Source organism: Indicator indicator, chromosome 19 (assembly GCF_027791375.1).
Source record: "Indicator indicator isolate 239-I01 chromosome 19, UM_Iind_1.1, whole genome shotgun sequence".
Classification (NCBI taxonomy): domain Eukaryota; kingdom Metazoa; phylum Chordata; class Aves; order Piciformes; family Indicatoridae; genus Indicator; species Indicator indicator.
The window spans coordinates 5,739,933-5,761,710 of NC_072028.1; the positions used below are offsets into that span (position 1 = coordinate 5,739,933).

Genomic DNA, 21,778 nt, shown 5'->3' on the forward strand with positions numbered 1-21,778 from the left:
CGGGCACTCCTTCCCGCCTCCCCCGTCCTGACTGACACCGCGGGGCACCACTGAGCGGCCGGAGCGCCGCCGGAGTGACCAATGGCGACCGGGGGCAGCGCCTGCGGGCGGGCCGACCGGCCGGGCTGAGACCGCCATGAAGGAGCCGGCGGCGGCCGAAGAGGAGGTGCTGCGGGACTACCTGGCCTACTACGTGGCCCGAGGGGCGGAGGGGGAGCTGGCAGTGTGCGATGAAGCCTCCCTGAAGGCGAGGGCGCGACGGCTCCTAGGCGTGCGGCAGCGCGGTGCTCTGGACGTGTGCAGCCTGGCGGAGCGGTGCCGGCGGGCCCGGGGCGAGCGGGGCGGCAGCGTCCTCCGCGGCCTGCTTAGAGCGCTAGAGGTGCTGGAGCTGCTCTGCATCAACCTCCTCCTCTGCCCGTGGCGGAAGGAGATCAGATCGCTGAAGGTAGGGAAGGGCCGCAGTGCCTGGATGGGAGCCGCGGGAAGCCCGGGAGAGGGCTCGGCCCGTCCTCTTTCTCGGGCCTGTGCTGCACACAGGCACAGCAAGGGTGCCTGCGGCCCCTGGAGCAGCGCTTACGAGCCCGTTTAGAGGTGTCAGGGGTGCCCTGAACGGGTTCGCTGGCCTCGTCTTCGCTGAAGCCGGGCCTTCAGGGGCCTTCGCGGGAGTTTTCGCGGTTCAGAGGCTTGGAAACACACACCTTCGGTCGTGTGAGATCGTAAAGGAGTGAAAACGTACCACGAAAGGCTTGCATTAGTCTGAGCTTTAACCTTAATTTGTCTGTAAGGATGGCATGCTTTGGAGCATTAGCTGTCACTTTTGCTAAGAGTTTGATGCCAGGGGCCAGCTGAGCAATGTCTTTCTGCTCTGCTGATTTTTAGTACCTATCCAAGCTGTCATGGCTGCAGCTGCTGAAGTGAGCAGGAAAATCTTCAAAAGAGGAAGTGCTGTGTGCTCTGCCTCTGTCCCATGCACACCTAAGGGTGGGGACCTGGTTCAGAAAGTGACATTTTATAGATTCAGAATGGTTTAGGTTGGACTGGATCTTAAAAGATTATCCAGTTCCAAACCCGGTCATGGGCAAGGATACCTGAACCACAGAAAAATGTCACCAGTTCAGAAATAGAATTAATAATGAGTGCAATCCTGTCTCTAGGAAAAGCTGAGACCTCAGTGATTCATTCTCTGACTCTTCATTGTTTTTTAAAAAAGCTTCCATTCTTCAGCAGAACACATAAGACTTATAGTGAGTTTCTGTAGTTCAACTGAAATTATTTTCTCACTTCCTTTCTGAATATTGATGCTCTCAGCTGGTATCTCAGCAGGTTTAAACTGACATCATTTCACAAAAATGTGTGATAGCAAAGCTGTAATGCTCGAGAGGCTGACAGAGTAATGCTGACAGAAGCACCTCACTGATTGAAAAGTCAGGTTTTTAGGATCCTGGGTTTTTTAAAGATTTAAGTGATTTTTGGAAGTCCTTTTGAGTTTAAGGATGTCTTTCATGCTTTCCTCTCCCACCCACGTTCCCCCCAGTGCTCATCTGTTGCATTCTGTTTCAGACGTTCACTGGTAACTTTGTCTACTACATTCAATCAGTGCTCCCAGATGACATTGTCACAACAGTGCTGGAGAAAATAGGTTACACTGCAACAACAGCAACAGAGTTTTCACTTGTCAAAAAGAGGAACAATGAGGAAACAAAGCAGACTGCATTTGAAATATTCCTGGCAAGGATTGAGTGTGAAACCATCCTCGAACTGACAAGTGAAGGAAAACATGGCAGTGTGGAGAAGACCCTACAGAAGAGAACACAAATGCACCAGCATCATCAGAACAAAGAGGATCAGACAGCCCAGAGAGATGAGGCTGAAAGTGGAGAAAATAAAGCAGGCAGTGAGACAAAGTTGTGCCTTGACCCTCAACAGCAGCCTCCAGCTCACAGCCATGCGTCCTTTGAATCTGCTGCGAGCCTGAGGAGCCAAGATGAGGTGCCTGAGTTAGGAGCTGCTCAATCCACTAACAGGTCTCAGGAGCACCAAAGGCAAGGCACCAACACTCTACACTTGTCAGGCAAGTGCTCAGAGAGTGAGGACTTCCTGACTGAATACAGTGACATTTTCATAAGACGAACACCTCTCTTCAGCGAGAACCTTTCTCCAAAGGCGTTTGAAAACAAGCCAAGAGCCAGCCTGAGTAAAGAACGTGTGCTGGCAGCCACTGCAGAGCCAGCTGCAGATGACATCAGGCCTGTGCCACTCTCACCAGCAAGTGGCCCACCAGCTTTTGCAGTATTTGCTGACAGCTCTTGTGGCAGCAAAACCACCTTGGACTACAAAGCTCAGCAAGTCCCCCCAGAATCAATTGAAGCAGAAATTCATGATGCCATGAACTGCATAGACCCAGACCCTGCTGATGAACCCAACGAGCTGAAGCCTCTGCCATACAGGGACATTGCATCTGTCCAAAACTGCAACCTCCCTAGGGAAGAGGAAGTTTGTGAACTGTCTTTAACCTTCACAAAACTCCAGATCAAGGACACCCAAGAAGACCTCATGTATCCAGTAGAGGAAACTGGCCAGCCTGAGTCAGTATCATATGCACCTGCAGGTGACAGGCACGTGAGAGAATTTAACCACTCCAGAATGGCACAGACATACCTGAGCAGTGCTCAGGGGCAGAACAGAGCAGTTGCACATCCTGAGCCATCTTCAGATCTGTGCTGTACTGCTGGGAGCATGGAGGATCCCACTGCTGCTTCTGATAGCAAGAGACTCTTCATGGCTGCTCCTGATACACATCCAGCTGCTGAGTACTTCCTGCACATCAGAGAGCCCCCTCACCTCACCTACATTCCACCACGGAGTATTGATGTCCAATCCTCACACATAAGGAGTGCACGGGGCAAAAGGAGCCCCTTGCAGCCTGAAGGTGACTCTTCTGAAGCCAGTGAGGTAAACCTGGAGACCCATCACTCCAAAGTCAATGAACTCCAGGAGCCTTATGTCATTATTGACAGAAATGACCCAGGAATGTTGTGCCATCAGGCTTGATTCTACCAGTGCTTTAATACTGAGCTGCCTGCAGTTTGCTGCCCTCACTTTTGGCCTTGATGAACTTTGCAAGATTAGCTTTGTCAGAACAGTTTAAAGAAACCTTGCTTTACAGACCTGTTCCTGAACTACTCTTCAAGAGGGCTATGAGGATGATGAAGGGACTGGAACATATGGCTGATGAGGGAAGGATGAGAGACCTGGGACTGTTTAGTCTGGAGAAGGCTGAGAGGGGAATCTTACTAATGTTTATAAATATCTGAGGGGTGGGTGTCAATAAGAAAGGGCCAGGCTCTTTTCAGTGGTGTCCTGTGACAGGACAAGGGGCAGTGGACACAAACTGGAACCCAGGAAGTTCCACCTCAACATGAGGAAAAACTTCTTTGCTGTGAGGGTTGCTGGAGCCTTGGAGCAAGCTGCCCAGAGAGGTTGTGGAGTCTCCTTCTCTGGAGACTTTAGAGACCCATCTGGATGCATTCCTGTGTGACCTGCTCCAGGTGATCCTGCTTTGGCAGGGAGGTTGGACTGGACAATTTGCAGAGGTTCCTTCCAACCCCTGCCGTTACGTGATTCTAGAAGATGCTGCACAGCAATAGAATCAGGTCAATGTTTCTAACCTGGCAGACCCAACCTTGCAGCTTTACCAATGCTGTGGAGGGTACTGCAGTGCCCTCACTGCATTCCTATGCAGCTGTGCTCTCAGCTAATCTTGCAGAACATAAGTTCAAGATTTCCATAACATTCCATTAGGTTAAAGCCCTGTGCCCGCTTGCAGCTTTATTTTTGCATGAGGAGTAAGAGTTTAGCCCTTGCAGAGTCACAGGCTTTAGAGCTGTCTCCTCTGACTAGTGGTATTTTTTGTGGCTACCACCACGAGTTTGAGGAGCAGCATTGAGCTGTGATCGCTCACTGCTGCCAGAAGAGGGAGATCCAGCTCCTGCTGCCGGTTCCCTTCCCCCTGGTCCTGCCACTTACCTCAGCACTGGTTAAAGGGAGGGAAAAACCTGCCCTTCTCTGATGTTTTAGTGACAGGAAAGAAATCAGCTCAGAGAAGGGTCCCAGTGAGCTTCAGAGCTGAGCTGGGGGCTGTGTGAAAAGCATTGTGCTGAGAAGGAAAGGGAGCAGGACTGTTAGATGAGATCAGCTGGAACCTCAGCACTGAGAAACTGTGGTACAGAACATTTAATTACATTTGGAGCAGCACAGTCACTCCTACTGCACTTCAGCACCATCTTCAGTGCTTCTTTCATACCTGGAAAGGTATCAAAGTGCTTTTTGTTACCTAGACAGTTATATACTGCTTGCTTCAAAGGAACTTTTCAGTAGCACTTCAATGCTAGGGATGGTTTGTTCTCTCAGCTATAGGTAAAATATTAGCTGAAATTAAAAACAGTTAAATACAGCTGAGCTTAATTTGGGTAAAATATTAGCTGGAATTAAATTAGGTAAAATATTAGCTGGAATTAATTTAGTATAAATTAGAAACAATTTACTTTTATCCCCCAAAAATTCAAGAAGAGAAGCAGATGCTAGAAAAGCCTCAGGAGCTAAAATGCTTTTTTAATGACTAATTATTTAAGTCTTGTCATCATCTGATTCCAGCAGTGTAGGAGGAATGAACCTTGGAGCAAGCTAAGAGGCCTGCCTTCGGCCTTGGGTGGGGCTGGGAGGAACAGATTGTTTTGCACATGCACACACAGATTAATTCTAGGATTGAAACAACTTCCTTAAAAACAGCTCCTGCGGCAGCATGGTTGGGATTTGTAGCTACAGCTGCTGCTAACACACCAGTGTTGTGGCTGCTGCTGAGCAGTGTCTGTCACAGGCTTTTTTCTGCTTTTCTAACTACAGCCCCAGCAGCTGGGACAGCTGAGCTGCCCAGGCCAAAGGGATGTACCATGCCATGTAATAAAACTGGACTAAGAGAAAACCAGGTAAGGGTAAAAGCAGCTAACCATAAGCTTTTATTTGGGTTACTCAGCACTGCTTTACAGTGCTGAGACACTGGAACAGGTTGCCCAGGGAGGTTGTGGATGCCCTCTCCCTGAACATGTTCAAGGCCAGGTTGGAGGAGGCCTTGAGCAACTTGGGCTAGGAGGAGGTGTCCCTACCCATGGCAGGGGGGTTGGAACTGGATGAGTTTGAGGGTCCCTTCCAACCAAAACCATCAAGAGAAGGTTTTGTCTAACAAGGTGTAGCCATTGCTCAGAGACTAGCTGGGATCAGTCTGCCTGGGGGAGGTGGTGAGTTCCTGCCATTGGGGTTTTTCTTCCCTTCTTTCCTTCACACTTCCTCTGTCTTAACCCAAAAAAGTCTCTTAATTTTGCTCTTCATATTCTGCCCTGTTCTGCTGGGAAAGGAGGAAGCAAACAGCTGTGGAAGTGCGTAACTGTTGGCAAGGTCAACCCAACACAACCTCCTTAATCTTCTTTCAGGTACCTTTCTATTCTTCCTGTTTTTTCCCCCTGTGGGGTTATTAAAATTCTGTGTTTAAAAATCAAGAAACAGAAGCAAATAAATTCCAGGCTTAAACTCAGCTATTTATGATAACTACAGTACTTTTTATCTACACAGCTAGAGCAGACTGCAAGCATTCCACATTTATTACACATAACAAACAACCTGTTTAGGTTGATTCCATTCTCTAACATTAAATACCCCCCACCCTTCCTCTAGATGAAAGACTGCCCAGGGAAAGGGACAGCAAATCATCAAATAAAGGTGCTCTGTGTCCAGCACATCTGTCTGTTTAATGAGTTCTAGAAATGATTGCTTTATATTCTGCTGCTAACACCAAACTGGAGAGGGTGGCTGACACCCCATCAGGCTCTGCTGGAACTGATTTTTTCAAAATACAAAAATGGGATTGTCTTTGGAGAAAAAGACTAAGAAACTTAGGTTACTTCAGAGGAAGCAAAGTGGGAAATGAGAGAAAAAGCCACACTTTAGCTGGCTAAAACTGACACAGTAAAGCTGGCAGAGAACCTAAACACAGGAAAGGGATTTGATTTATATTCTGGTTAGGATTTGTGTCTGAACATCTCAGACCAGCAAGTCCACAATATTCTACAAAGCATACTGGAAAAAAAAAAAACCGACCACCACCACCAACTAATATTTAGAAAAATTAAAAATACCCCAAATTGCCCCCAAATCAGACTTGATGTGTTTTAAAATGCAGCAGTGGCAGACTCCTATAACTGGTGGTGTCTGTTCGATGGGTTCAGGATTTGGTCCCGGCTTTCTTCATACTTCTCTATCATTTTCTGCATGTCATGGTCAGCTCCAATGACCTTGGAAAGAAGCAGATGAAATTAGAAATAATTGACAGCACAAAATGTGGTTGGTTTTAGGCAAAAGAGAACAGGGCTGGTGCAGCAGGAGAGAATGAGAATTGCAGGCTGCACAAGGGCTTCATTGCTGCACGGTGCTATACTAATACAGAAGTCATAGCTAAGAAAAATCAGTGGCCAGCAGGGCAAGAGAGGGGATTCTGCCCTTTATTCTGCTCTGCTGAGACCCCACCTCCAATACTGCCTCCAGTTCTGATGTCCACAGCATAAGAAGTACACAGAGCTGTTGGACTGAGTCCCAGAGGCCAGGCTGAGGGAGCTGGGGTTGTTCAGCCTAGAGAAGACTGGGGAAACCTTAGATTTCCTTTCAAATACCTGAAGGGATCCTACAGGAAGGCTGCAGAGGGACTTTTCATAAGGGTGTCCAGAGACACAACAAGGGGGAACGGTTTGAAGTTGAGGGAGAGCAGGGTTAGACTGGATCTCAGGAAGTTCTTCAGTATGAAGGTGTTGAGAATCTGGAATAGGTTGCTCAGGAAGGTTGTGTATGCCTCCTCCCTGGGGCTGTTGAAGGCCAGGTTGGATGAGGCCTTGAGCAGCCGAGTCTAGTTGAGAGGTGTCCCTGCCTGTGGCAGGGAGGGTAGAGCAGATGATCTCTCAGGTCCCTTCCAGCCTAAGCCATTCTAGGATACTCCTAGAGCTTTCTCTCCATTAGCTTTCTGTCCAGGAGCTGGCATTCCCTGAAAAGTTCCATGTGTAACCCTGCAAACAAGCACAGGGACCCTCAAATTCCACCAGAGATGGAAGCCCAGACTTTTATGCTATACCCTGTGGATAGCTGTAAACACTTCTCTGAGGTTTTCCTTCTTCAGAGGTTATTAGGAGAGCAGGTTGATTTCCTTGTCACACAAGACTAGCTGAAGTGCACCATCTTCCACAGGCTTAACTGCTGATAAACACTACTTACAAGCACTGGGCAGGAAACTTCAAACAGGGTGTGTTTGATGAGCCACTCCTCATAGAGCTGATGGATAGCTTCTAAATACTCCTAGAAAAGAGGGATTCAAATAACAGATGTTCAAGGATGAAACACACATTCTTGTTTTTATACTTTTAGAAGTATTTAAGAACTGCAATAAAAGCCAATAACAAAAATATCAGAAGGTTTCTGAGAAAAATTAATTCCCAGTGCAAAGCTTACAGGAGCACAGGGCTCTCAGCTCCTTTGAAGATCAAGAACCACATTTCACCTCCCATAGGTAAAGCATGGTTCAAGATTTTACAGAGGAAAATACACCAAAGAAGTAAGGACATAAAGGGCAGGACTTGCAAAGAATACGGTGAGGAGGCACCTCCTGTGCCATTGTATATCCCTAAAATTCCCTGCTCACTTCCCCCAACTCCATTCCCTGTGAAAGGCCCTTTTGCCTGCCATCAGCTCTTAGGTTTTTTTCATGGAGACTACAGAACTCTCCTCATCCATTTTTGTTCTCCCATCCCTCAGCAGAGCTGCAAATTTACACAATGTCTCCTCAAATCCATTATAAGGAGGATTTATTCTCCAAAGCAACATCTCACATGGCCCAAAATCTAGCTCTTTGCATCCACCTTCACCTGACAGTTGCTCTACTGAAACCACCCAGCTCTCAAAGTACTCCTGGTTGGGCTTTCTCTGGATGAAAGCTTGTTTCCTCAATGATCACTCAGTGAGAGGAGCTGATTTTTGAGCAGACTCCCACTCAAACAATTTTCAAGATGTTTCTTCACAGAGACATTTCCTGCAGACACATCCTGGTGATAGCAGACAGCAGAAAGTGCCCACCTCAACCTTCAGTACCTGCAAGCACAGCTCTCTCTGCTTCAGCTGGGTGTTGTTACACCATTCAGTGCCCTCTTTACATCTTGGAGAAGATTAAAAGTGGATGAATATTGTACCCAAGCAATCAGCTACAGTACTGATAACTAAAACACCACACTTGGGAAGCCAGTGGGCATGGTAGATCATAAATTAAATTAAATCAAAGTCTTAACCTGTAGTGGAAACAGCAGCCCCACATGTTGGCAATACCCTCAGGATAGGACTTTAGTGATTAGATTGGAACCATTCTGGTTTTCAAAGTCACAGTAACGACGAATATTGAAGGAACTCCTTACCAGAGGAATGATCTTTTCCTCTTCTCTGCATCTTCTCTTTAACCTCTCGTAACAAACTTCAGGAGAAGTCTGCAGATAAACTGTGTTAACAAAAAGTTAAAATAAAGATCAGCTTTAAAAGCAAAAAAACTTGCTTCACAAAGTCTGGAAGGAAAGAATCCTGACTTGAGCCCCACCACTGAACCTCCCCTTTGGCATTAGTCAGTCCATGAACCACCCACAAATTCATGCTGTCTGATGCTAGACATTGGCAGCCACTCTTACACTGAATAATGACATTATTTATTACCTGAATTATTATTTATTACCTGAACAAAGTGATTATTTCTTACCCAAAGGATGGGATTATTTATTACTCAAGAAAGAATTATTTTTTTCTCCAAGTAAGGAAACCCCACCCACAAACATGCCCCTGCAGATCCCATCCAAACCTTACCTATCAAATCAACTGAAACATCAATGTTCTTCTGGATCCAGTCAAACCATTCACTCAGGACAACATAATCCACCTCTGGCATTTTCCCACTGAATAAACAGAACAGCCATCACCCAGGGAACAGCATACATCAGTTCCAAACTCTGATGTTTTTTCATCTGACTAAAATGACTCCAAATTTACTCCAGCACATAAGAATCACAGAATTGTTCCAGTTGGAAGAGACCTTTAACATCATCCAGTCCAAGCATTCTCTAGCTCTACCAGGCTGGAGCTAAACTATGGCCCTCAGCACCACATCAATGCCTCTTTGAAACACCTCCAGGGATGGGGATTCAACCACCTCCCTGGGCAGCCTGTTCCAGTGCTTGAGAACCCTGTCAGGGAAGAAGCTTCTTTTAATGTCCAAATTAAACCTCTCCTGGCACAACCTGAGGCCATTTCCTCACATCCTAGGACTTGTTATTTGGGAGAAGAGACCAATTTCCACCTAGCTCTGACCTCCTTTCAGGGAGCTGTAGAGAGCAATGAGGTCTCCCCTCAGCCTTCTCTTCTCCAGGCTGAGCAACCTCAGTTCCCTCAGCCACTCCTGAGAAGACCTGTTCTCCAGACCCTACAGATACTAAACAAGCTCATTTTTTTTCCTCATTCTCCTTCTTTCTCCTCTAAAAACTTCTAATTTAAGGATGACAGAGCCCTGGAGCAGGCTGCCCAGAGAGGTTGTGGAGTTTCCATCTCTGAAGACTTTCAAGACCCATCTGGATATGTTCCTGTGTGACCTGCCCTAGGTGACCCTGCTCTGGCAGAGGGGTTGGACTCAACGATCTCCAGAGGTCCCTTCCAACTCCCACCACTCTATGAGTCTGTGATAATCCAGAATAATATTTCCACTTCAACAGGCAAGAAAGTAGGCCCGTTTGTACCTCCCTTCTTTATCTGCCATCCAGCTGAATCTCTTGCCTCAGAAATGGGACAACACAATTCAGTGCTGCTGTAATGCAGCAGTTGTGTTTCTGGCTAGCAGGCACACACAGAAACCCAACACTGCCTGCTGCTTTTCTCCAAGGTATAAGGGGAAACTGGGGAAGGTCTGAAAGAATGAGGTACAAGAAAAACCTCCACTGTTCTGCTCCTAGAAGGTGCTTCCAGCTCAGTTCTGCATTGACCTGCCCTGCAGACACCATGCCTTTGCCTTCCCTGCATTCATGGGGCATTCTCTGAGGACTTTGGCTCAGGCTCAAGCTCCATCACGACACAAAAAGGTATCTTCATTCCCAAACTTTGCTGACATTTGACTCCTATCAAGTGAAGTTTGTTACTGCAGAAGTTAAAGGTGAACAGAACCAGTTTTGTGTCACAAAACACAGGGCACAAAGCTTACCCTAGAACATGCCATGCATACTCACGTTCTTCTACAGTTTTACACCTAACTCTCAGTGCTAAACTCAGCTGTGCAGTGGTGGTAAGGACTGGGACACTCCTGCAGGAGAAGCTCACAGCAATTGCTCACAATTTAAGCCTTCCATCAGCACTGTAAAGCTTACTCTATTTGTCTCCCTGGGAAAGAGCCTGCAAAGCCAAACACAAACACTGAGTGACACTGGGGCAGAGAAGAGCTGATACTCCTGATAGTCCCACAGCTCTTCACCCCATGCTTCAACTAACCACTCTCCTCAAAGAGAAGAGCTTGTGTGAGAGATAACAAGGGATTCTCCCTCTGGAAGATTGAGACCCTCTTTCTGCTAGCCTGCTGCCTGAATTCTGTCTCCTTCAAATTTCAAAGCAGCTCCACTACAACTTGTGTAGCATGGGTGACATCTTGTGGCACACAGCCACTCTGCCTGCAGACAGGAGCAAGACACTGGGTTTGTCCCTTAAGACCCCTGAAAAATCATTTGAAACAAGCATCTGTGATATGCACTGCAAACAAACACAAAACCAAACCCACACCCCAGACCACTGCTCATTAGTAAAGGAAGGGCAAGTTCACATCACCCAGGTAGTAAGTGGTTTCTTTCAGTCTTATCCCCCAGGACAAAACAAACCAGGTTGGGCCCAAGTGCTATACCTCTGTGCCATGCACATCTAGGGCTGGGGACCTCATTCAGAAGGGGACACTATAGATTGATAGAATGGCTTAGCTTGGAAGGGACCTTAAAGATCATAGAATCCTAGAATGGTTTGGGATGGAAATGACCTTAAAGATCACAGAATCCTAGAGTGGTCTGGGTTAGAAGGGATCTTAAAGATCAAGTTCCAACCCCCCTGCCATAAGTAGGGACATCTCCCACTAGCCCAGGTTGCTTGAGGCCTCACCCAGCCTGGCCTTGAGCACCTCCAGGGAGAGGACATCCACAACCTCCCTGGGCAACCTGGTACCTTAGAGACAAACAGCTCTTGATCCTTCTGTTCTCACCAGTCTCCTTTGATCCTATGAATCCTGACTCTGAGCACTACCACGTGACCTCAGCTCCGGCTTGTCACTCAAGCTCCTGCTTGCAAAAAATGCCAGCCCTGGATGCTACGTGGGACAGCACTATCCAGTTCTCTCCCTCCCATCCTCATGGGTTTTCATCTGCTCAGTGTGCGTTTGCCTTGCTTCAAGCAAGACTTTTGTATTCAGCTGGAGAGGAGATAACTTCAGTATGTGGTGTTCTAAAAGCTGCTCTAAATACACTTCTGGAAAAGGCCTTCACTTGGCTCATGTTCTACAGATTTTATTCAACCAAAGGGCACCACACCCTCCTGCCAGCCTAACACAGAGCTGACAGATTTCACAGAGCACTTAGGTGCAAATTACCAAAGAAATCAGTCAGTTGTACACAGACATCATCTAATTAAGGCCCAAAAGCCCAGTCCCAAATGCAACACCATACCTGCGGTACAGGTTCTCTACAAAAATGTACTTTGCACTGTGGATTGATCTCTCCATCATTCTCACAGGGGAAATCTACAAAGCAAAACTTCACAGTCACTGACCACTTTACATTCTTCAGCATGCTTCTTTCTTTCACAGATTGCACTGGGTTGGAAGGGACCCTCAAAGATCATCTTGTCCACCCCCCCTGCAGTCAGCAGGGTCACCTCCAACTAGATCAGGTTGTCCATGGCCACATCGAGTCTGCTCTTGAATGTCTCCAGGAATGGGGCCTCAACCTTATCTCTGAGCAACCTGTTCCAGTGCTCCACCAACTTCACTGTGAAGAACTTCCTCCTGATGTCCAACCTACATTTGCCCTGCTCCAGTTTCAAACCATTGTCCCTCATCCTATCCCTACAAGCCTTTCTCAACAGTCCCTCCCCAGCCTTCCTGCAGGTCCCCTTCAGATATTGAAGTGGAGCTCTAAGGTCTCCCTGGAGCCTTGTCTTCCCCAGGCTGAACAGCTCCAATTCTTTCAGCCTGTCTCCATAGCAGAGGTGCTCCAGCCCTGGCATCATCTTTGTGGCTTCCTCTGGAGCTACTCCAGCAGCTCCATGTGTGTATCTTCTTATTACCCAGAACTGCATCTAATTTTTTGATTTCCATTAAAAGGAAAAGTTTTTCACCATTGGCTTGGTATGCTGCTCCAGCATTGTAAGCTGGATGTAAGTCTGCAGGGTTATCCCCCATCTTGATGCATCATGGTACATTAAGCCCTGGAAGCAAGAACCAAACAGACATTTTTGTTAGTTCAAACAGCAAAACCAGATAGAAATATATAAAGCTGGGTACTTAGGATAAGGTGAGGCCATCAGCACCACCTATCAAAACTGCCTCTACCAAGAAAAAGAGAAGGCTTGGTGGCAGTGGTGCTGATTCCTTTCTGAGAGGGACATTTTATAGAATCATGGAACAGAATCATGGAATGGTTTGGGTCGGAAGGGCCCTCCAAAAGTCATCCAGTCTAGCCCCCCTGCAGTCAGCAGGGACATCCTACACTAGATCAGGCTGCTCAGAGTCTTGTCCAGTCTGACCTTGAATATCTCCAAGGATGGAGCCTCAATTATCTCCCTGAGCAACCTGTTCCAGTGCTCCCTCATGGTGCAGAACTTATTCCTAACATCCCATCTAAATCTGCTCTTCTCTCATTCCAAACCATTGTCCCTAGACCTGTACCTGCAGGCCTTACAACAGTCCCTCTGCAGCCTTCTTGCAGCCCTCTTCAGATACTGGTAGGCTGCTATTAGGTCATCCCAGAGCCTTCTCTTCTCCAGGCTGAACAACCCCAGCTCCCTCAACCTGTCCTCATGGCAGAGGTGTTCCAGCCCCCTGATCATTTTCATGACCCTCCTGGACCTGCTCTATCAGGTCCATGTCCTTCCTGTGTTGAGGGCTCCACAGCTGAACAGAGTAGTGCAGGTGAGGTCTCCCCAGAGCAGAGCAGAGTGGCAGAATTCCCCCTCTCCATCTCTGGCCACGCTGCTTTTGATGCAGCCCAGGCTGCCACTGGCCTTCTGGGCTGCAAGTGCACACTGTCACATGCAATGTTTCTATCTGATGCATACCTTAATCACAGTAAAAGATCTTTCTGCATCATAGAGTTTTATTTTTTGCTGTCTAAGATTATGACCACACCTCCTCTAACAGATTTGCTGACTGGTAACAAGTCCCCATGCAGCAACTGTAATTGTAGAAATTATTTCTGCCACTTACCAGGATGTTATGACCACGGACGTTCCTCCACTTAGCCACTGGTTCTGTCAAAACCTTGGTAAAAAGAATTACTCCACATTAGTCACCTTGTGGATTCCAAATCTTTAACTTGCCCCTGCAAGTCTGTAACTATTTATAATGAATTCTCATTCAGTAAGTCAGAGTATTCAGGACTTGTATTGGAAAGCTCATCCAAAAAACAACTGAACCCTGTCATACAGCAGCTAATGAAAAACACTGTCTAAAAATAGAGGAACAGCATTATACAACATCTTTTTTGCATTTTTTAACTCCCAAAATAAAACTCTTGATTATCTACTGAGTGTGGATAGAGTTTCCCTTTTTCAAGTCAAAATCAGTACAACATAAGGGACAGAATGGCTTTGCTGAGTGCCAGCTGCACAGAATCACAGAATATATTTGGTTGGAAGAGACCTTTAAGATCACCCAGTCCATTCCCTCACAAATTAACTTCTCAGACAGTAACACCTGCTAGGAAAGGAAAAGAGGATCAGACTGCTACCACAGTAATTCTTTTTTTGTGATCTAACAAACAAAACGTATTCAAAACTTCCACAGAATTAGCCAGAAAAGCTTCTGAATAGGTAAAATCACAAGAGACTTCTCTAGCTCAAACAGAAATGCCAGCAGTGCTGTACAGCCAGGCCTGGGAAGTTAACTGGCTTTGCTTAAAATACTGCACTACTTCAAGTTTACTTGCCCTTTGTCTTAACAGTTATTTACTCCATAAGGATCATTGCTGTTAAATTACCAACCAACCTCTGGCAGCCCAGCATTTCTATGAGGAACCCTAAAATATGTTCCTTGGTCTGCTGGGGAAAGGATTCATACCTGCTGGATGCAAAAAATCGCTCACTGAGCTTTGACCTTAGCTTTGGGTAAAGTACAGTGAGCCTGCCCTTCCCCTGATCTTCTTGCAAGCAACATGAAATCCAACACCACACCAGTCTAAGGAGTTCTACCAGTTCTTTCATTCATTAACAAAGCCATCCACTTCCTGGCATCTCCATCACACCACAGCAGTATTTTTACAGCGTTCCTTCTTGGTCTTTGCTCATTACAAGACACATCTAAGATTGAAGTGACAGGGGAGAGCAAACAGGCATGTCCAAACAGGCCCAGCCCATGTGGATTGCTGGTACTTCACAGCAGAGGCAGAAAAAGACTCCAGAGGCAGAGACTGTAACCCACAGGTTTTACTGATATTTTGGCATCCAGTACAATATTACATATGACCTAAATTTCTCCTCTGTGATTATCAATAGTTGTGGGAGGTGCCCTATTCAGTGCCCTGGCTCACAACCCACAGCTCCTTTCTCATCAGCCCAAGAAAAGACAACACTTCCCAGATGCCAGATTTGTCAAGACAAGCAGCTGCCTGATGATGTAAAGAGAGAAAAAAATATACAGCCAGTACCTCAATGCTGGTGGTCTGTGCAAAGTAATCCAGGCATGTTGTTTTTCCACTTGCAATGTTCCCCTCGATACATATCTGAGGAAAAACAGGAGCATCTTTACAAAGCAGGCTGTCAGACAGCAGCAGAGGCCACATGCAGAGGCCACTCTTTCCAGATCAACATGGCATAGCCTTACAACAGAAATAAATTACTCCACAGGAAGACACTGGGGATCCCTTTGGATTCTGTGACTCCCTGCAGGCCAGCACTACTTCTCTCCCTTCCACACATACCTACTGCCTCTTCTTCAAGGCCAGGTTGGACATGGGATGTAACCGTCCCCTCTGCTCATCTATGTCCCTCCTTAGGCTGGGAGAGGGGAAATTTGGACTGGAGATCAGGAAGAAATTCTTGACAGTGAGGGTGGTGAGATACTGGAACAGGTTGTCCAGGGAGGCTGTGGATGCCCCCTGCCCTGGAAGTGTTCAAGGCCAGGCTGGATGAGGCCTTAAGCAACCTAGGCTAGTGGGAGGTGTCCCTTCTCATGGCAGGGGAGTTGGAACTAGATGATCTTTAAGGTCCCTTCCAACCCAAACAATTCAATAATTCACCAGGCAAGGGCAGCCCTACTTTTGGGAACCCCTGCCTGCCACTGCTTCCAATTTCCCAGCCACTTCCCAGCCCCCTCCCACGGGCCCAAGAGCTTCTGATGGTCACTTGTGGGACTGTGGCTCCCCAACAACTCACCTCAGAGACTTCAACTTAAGTGCTAACTGTATTAGTAATTCCGGTATCCATTAAACAGCTAAAGCCTTACAACACATTCTGTTTATTTTCAGATGCCTGAGCAATTAAAATAAACTAAAAGAACTTTGATGCATCTGTCTTAAAATAATTTACAACTTAAAGTAATCACAGCTTCACAGAATGCATCAGGTTGGAAGGGACCCTCAAAAGCCACCTTGTCCAACCCCCTAGAGTCAGCACAGGCACCTCCAACTAGATCAGGTTGCTCAGGGTCACATCAAGTTTTACCTTAATTGTCTCTAGGGGAGCCTCAACCACAGCCTGGGGCAAGCCACTCCAGTATTTTACTACTCTCATTGTGAAGAGCTTCCTCCTGTTGTCTGACCTAAATCTACCCTGCTCTAGTTTAAAATTAATTAGATTTCAACTCAAAAAAAAAAAAAAAACACACAGGGTTATTCAGAGCAACCTTTACCTTATCTTTCTTAACAAAACACAAATACTTACAACTGTCTTTCTATCATCTTCTTTCATTAGATGTTTATCTAGAACGGAAATAAAAACCAGTTACAACCAAGCAGGTCTTTGTACCCTGAGCCTCTCAATGTGACCCTTGCTATGAAGGATTTGCTAAATGATCAAGCTTTAAGGTTTTAGGTAACCTTACCAGACAGGTTGTGGCATGCACTGACACGGATTTAGCCTATGTTCTCCACTGTCCTTGACACTACCAAGAGACAAACGGGGAGTGTCTACACTCTTTGAGCAGACTTTTGTTACTGCTGCTCCTCAACGAGTTTCCATCAGGGAAAAAATTAATTTTGGGAAAGGACTTCAAAGGCCTAGGTAGCCAGCAAACTAGGTAGGGGTAAAGATTTTAGGACACCTCCAAGATGAGCAATGGAGATGCCCTGCATCTAAAAACTGCCTGTATAAAACTCGGGCCAGCAATGCTAGGATTACTGAACCTTATCAGGAACATGGGCACCCAGAAAGGGCAGTGTCGGTACCCAAGAGCTGCTGGCGAGGTGCCACAGGGGTGATCCGAGCCACAAGAAGAAACAGGAAACTGCAGATTTGCTTCGTCTGAAGAGGAGCGAATGGGGAGCCCTGCTGTGCCATGCGGCTCCATGGCTCCTCACAGCGATGCCATCGCTGGTGCACAGCGTTAGAAAGAACTGAGCGGTGCCCTCTGCTTCCTCCCCACCAGCCCCGCCACAGCCTCCCCTTTACACGTTCAAGGAGCGGCTGTCAGAGCCCAGTTCGCCCTGCCCTGGCCGGCGGGATCCCCGCCGCTGCGTCGAGCTGGGGCTACCGCTGACCCAGACATCCCCGTGCCCGCCACCCCGCGCGGACTTACAGCCGCCAGCGCCGCTGGGGCCGGGCCGGGAGCGCAGCGCCAGGCCGGTCACCGAGGAGCTCGCGGCCGCTCCGCCCGCGCAGACGGCTCCGGGGACTCCGACCACCGCTCCCCGCCGAGCCCGGGCCCCGCGCAGCGCCGCGGGCCGCGCCCAGGTCGCACCCAGCCGCCACATCGCCCATCCCCGCCGCGGCCACCGCCACCGGCGCGGCCCTGCTCGCTTCCGGCCGCGCGCGTACTTCCGCCGCCGGGGCAGGGCTGGGGCGAGGCTGGGCTTACCCTGAGGCGCGGAGGCTGCTCGGCCCAGCCCCGCTCCGCTACCATGGCGCTGGTGGACACCAACTATCCCTACTCTTTTCGGGGCGCCCTGAAGCTCATGCGCACGGTAAGCAGGGCCTGAGAGGAGCGGGGCGGGCTCCCTGCGGGGGTCCCTCCGCTCCTGGGAGGACGGGGAGCGGAGCGGGGCGGGGCGGGGCTAACGAGCCGTTAACCACCGGTTAACCACCGGTTAACCCTTGCTCCTCTGTCCTCGCAGGTGCTGGCCTTAGTGGCGTTCTTCTTCTTTTTGCATTCCCAGGCCCGCGGGGCGTACACGGCGCTGGCGGCCATGGAGATGATCATCACGGCGCTGTTCTTCCTGCTCTACTTGCTAAAGCTCGATAAAAAGCTGAGCTGGCTCTTCTGGCCGCTGGCCGTGAGTACCGGCCAGCCCTTAACCGGGGGGAGCTCACCCGTTTCGTGGCTGCCTGCCACAGAATCACAGAATGCATCGGGTTGGAAGGGACCCTCAAAGGTCATCCCTGCAGCCAGCAGGGACACCTCCAACTAGAGCACACTGCCCACGGTCAAATCAAATCTGATTTTGAATGTCTCCAGGGACAGGGCCTCAATCACATCTCTGGGCAACCTGTTCCAGTGTTCCATTACCCTCATTGTAAAAAACTCCTAATGTCCAACCTCAATCTACCCTGCTCTAGTTCCAAACCATTACCCCTCATTCTATCACCACAAGTAAACAGTCCCTCCCCAGCCTTCCTGTAGGTCCCCTTCAGATACTGAAATGCTGCTCCACAGAGCCTTCTCTTCTCCAGGCCTCACAATCCCAAATCTCACAGTCTGTCCTAGTAGAAGAGGTGCTCCAGCCCTCTGATCATCTTCATGGCCTCTTCTGGATCCTGTCCAGAGGGTTGTTGTCAATCACTTCAGATACTGGTTCTGTAACATTAAAGACAAGGCCAGTGTCTCTGTGAACCCATTTTTCCTAACTGGGTGACTGTTCCTCTGCAATGATTTCTACAAAGCTGGCCCATACCCCTTAACAGTCCTTCCTCTAATGAGCATCATTTGCATAACTTCGTGATGCTGCACTTTTCACCTTTCACATCACAAATCAAACGTACACTTAAATGCTTTTGCCTTCTCCTCTGCATTCCTTTCTAAAGTTATTGCTGCTTTAGTCTGTCAGGCATAGCGAAATTGCATGAATTCGACTGCCAAAAAAACCCAACCCAAAGTAAAATGAGGAAGTTCTGTCAGAAAACATTGGTTTTGACATCCAACCACTGGGTGTCACTATGATGTGGGTGTAATTCCAGCAATTTTGGTGGAATCACAGGATATTGGGAGCTACTCAGGTTTTCCTTCAGGCCTGGATTTCAGAGTAAGTCTTTCACTTCCACTGGCTGTTGCAGGATGTTTTCAACTCGGTGATTGCAGCGTTGTTCCTGCTTATTGTGTGCCTGTTTGCAGTAATTATCAAGACCAACAATGGGACACTGGCTGGAGGAGTAAGTAGGAGCATTATTAACAAATTGCAGTTCTTACAGTAGGTAGGGTGTGACCTGCTTGGTGGGCTTCCATTATGGTAAGACCATGAAAATAACTCCTGTGGAACAATGTATGCAGAAAAAAAAATGAATGCACATTCACTGTATTGCAGTAAAAAAAAAAAATCCTCAGATCACTAACAATTTAGTAATATACTTAATAATTGATTTGATATATTAAATATATTACTAAATATACTAAATATACTAATTATTTAGTACTACTAAATTTTGAGTATATTTATATATAAACAGAAACACTGGAAACTCCTAGAGTTTGGGCAGAACATCCATCTTTTCAGCTTGCCTCAGCAATACTCCCCTGATTAGGACAACTCAATTTTAAAACCTAGAACCATAGAATCATAGAATGGTTTGGGTTGGAAGGGACCACCAAAGGTCATCTAGTCAACCCCCCTGTGGTCAACAGGGACATCCTCCTCTAGATCAAGTTGCTGAGGGTCTTGTTGAGCCTGACCTTGAATATCTCCAGGGGTAAGGCCTCAGCTACCTCCCTGGGCAGCATGTTCCAGCACCCTGATGGTGCAGAACCTGTTCCTAGCATCCAAGAAACTTGAGTGCGTGTGGGATTGGGCTGAAGGGCAAGAGCTGAGCAAGTTCACTCCCTGGCTGTTCTGCAAAGACATTTCTGCAGCTGTCTGCCTGAAGTTGCATATTTTTTAAATATTTGTATTTTCTTGACTTTGGAAGGTATTTCCCCTTCAGAGGAGAGGAGCACTATTCCTTTCCTGCTAAGCTTGTTTTGACAGACATTGACTTTACTCCAGGCCAATACCGTTAATTAGGCAGTCCTTAAAGAGACAGAAGGGGTTTCATTTAGGATAAAAGCATTGTCTTGCATAAAACTTAGCTTTCAAGGAGAGCACACCACTTAAGGCCTTCACACAAACATCAGACAAAGCTGCTGATGGGTTTTAAATATGGATGCTCTTTAATTCATCAGCTCTCTCATCACACATGCATTTACAAGGCTAGAGACAAGTTAGGAAGATGTGTTGATTGCTTCTTCAAAGACTGGTAGATAAGTCTGTATAGTAAAAGGTAGAGACTGCCTGGGGAAACTAACCTGCTGATTATTTTTGTAGGTGTTTGGTCTCACATTGTGTGTTCTCTGTATTGTCGACGCAGTTCTTGTTTTCCGGAAGATTAGATTTGATAGATCCACAGGAAGTAATACTGCTGCAAAATAAGATTACCATTTCACTAACAGAACAAGTCCAGTGGTAACTGTTTGAGTGTTCTCTTTTCAAGAATGTGTATTTCCATGTGTTCACTTTTGCATTTCCTGTGCATTTAGGTACTTTTTGAGAAGGTTTAGAAGGTTTTCTTACAAGTGTAGTTTCAGTGTTGCAGTTTCACCAGTATAAGCTTCACAGAAAGTTGTCCTTTTTTTTTTCTAAATTTGATCCCAATTTCAGCTGTATGAATTAATTTCATATTTGCCTTTTTTTCTCTAATAAAAAGGAAAAGAAAGAAAATACAAATAGGCCTAACTGCGTTGTTCATTATCATTTAAGTGTACTTAGAGTAAAAGTTACTTGATTTGATGTACCAATAAAAATGTGCAGGAGAGGTTTGGGGTTTTTTTTCACTCGTCTTTGTGTTCCTGATACCACAGATCAGCTTCCTGGCTGATGACTGCCTCATGCCATAGGAGTGCCTGATTGCTGAGGCATTCTGGTCCCTGAATTTTCATTTGTCACGTTGGGCAAGTGCTGAGAACAACTGCACTGCCCCCCTAGTGTAACGCGATCACCACAGGACTTCGGTGCAATGAAAATGGGGAAACAAAGCAGCTAGCTTTAGAAGCCACTTTAAACCCCATCAGCTTCTGCGTTCTGGAGCTCAGAAAGCCAGCGGTGAACTTCAGTGCTCTCTGAACCCCGCTAGATTTCCAAAGCGAGCAGCGAGCATCCCGCGATGGGAGAGCTCCAGGCTGACACAGGGGCATCAGCAAAGGGATGGAGGGCAGGCACGGTGACCGGGACGGCTCCCTTTGGGGGGCAGCAGGAGCTGTGCGGGGCAGAGGCGGGGAGCGGCTCGCCGAGGCCCTCTGCGCCTGTGAGTTCCCCCCGAAACTGCTGCTGAGGGCAGCCGCGGAGCCCCTCACACCCACTGGGGGCCGCTCCGCGCGCTCCGCCGCCATCCCCCAGATTTGGGGATACTGAAACTTTTTTTCCACGTTTCCCAAGTGCCACGATTTCCACTTTCCTCCGTCACAAATAAAAAACACCTCCCGCCCCGCGCCGGCCCCGCTCCGCCCCAGCCCGCGGCCGCCGGAGCCGCTGCAGCCACGGAGGAGCTCGCGGATGCCGCACTGCGGCCCGGCCTGCGCTCGCTCCTGCCACCCCGGGAGCTGCTCCGCTACCGCAAGAAAAACATGGCACGATAAAGATTTTATTCAGTTGCTACACTGAATGATACACGATTTGTGCTGAGCTCTTCGCTGTTCTTACTGGGTTGTAATGATTTAAGTACAAAAGCTTAAAACCTGTTCTAGATTCACATCAAGCTCTGAACACCAGAAGAGAGTATTTCTTTCAAATGTTAACAAAAAGCCACATTCACAAGTGAAAGTGTTTAGCAAGTGCTCAGACTTGTTATGAAGATGGTTACAGTACCCCTCGGAATGACCTTTTCCACGCAGAAGGGAGCATTCGATATCAGCTTTCAATGCAGTGAACCTATAGACAGCTGGCACGGCAAAAAGGCTGCTGTATAATTTAATAACTATACCCTGCAATACAAACAATGAAAACTTCAACAGACCTCATGTTTAGCACGCTGAAATCGCGGATGCGGTCTGCATTTCCCGCGGAGCATCGCAAGGGACCGGCCA

At 47.6% G+C, this 21,778-nt stretch overlaps 2 protein-coding genes across 2 annotated transcripts; one reads left to right on the plus strand and one right to left on the minus strand.

The window, feature by feature from the left end:
* Positions 1-6,161: 6,161 nt before the first annotated feature.
* Positions 6,162-17,114, minus strand: TK2 (thymidine kinase 2). The gene is made up of 10 exons (XM_054389620.1): positions 17,093-17,114; positions 16,240-16,277; positions 15,006-15,080; positions 13,568-13,621; positions 12,481-12,570; positions 11,811-11,884; positions 8,935-9,023; positions 8,499-8,578; positions 7,312-7,392; positions 6,162-6,344 (listed from the first exon to the last, which is right to left on the minus strand). The coding sequence occupies exons 2-10, from the start codon at positions 16,264-16,266 to the stop codon at positions 6,246-6,248; spliced, it is 669 nt and encodes a 222-aa protein (XP_054245595.1). The 5' UTR covers positions 16,267-16,277; positions 17,093-17,114; the 3' UTR covers positions 6,162-6,245.
* A 300-nt stretch (positions 17,115-17,414) lies between these two features.
* Positions 17,415-20,351, plus strand: CKLF (chemokine like factor). Its single transcript, XM_054389483.1, has 4 exons — positions 17,415-17,477; positions 17,628-17,786; positions 18,784-18,879; positions 20,025-20,351. The coding sequence occupies exons 1-4, from the start codon at positions 17,415-17,417 to the stop codon at positions 20,127-20,129; spliced, it is 423 nt and encodes a 140-aa protein (XP_054245458.1). The 3' UTR covers positions 20,130-20,351.
* Positions 20,352-21,778: the final 1,427 nt, after the last annotated feature.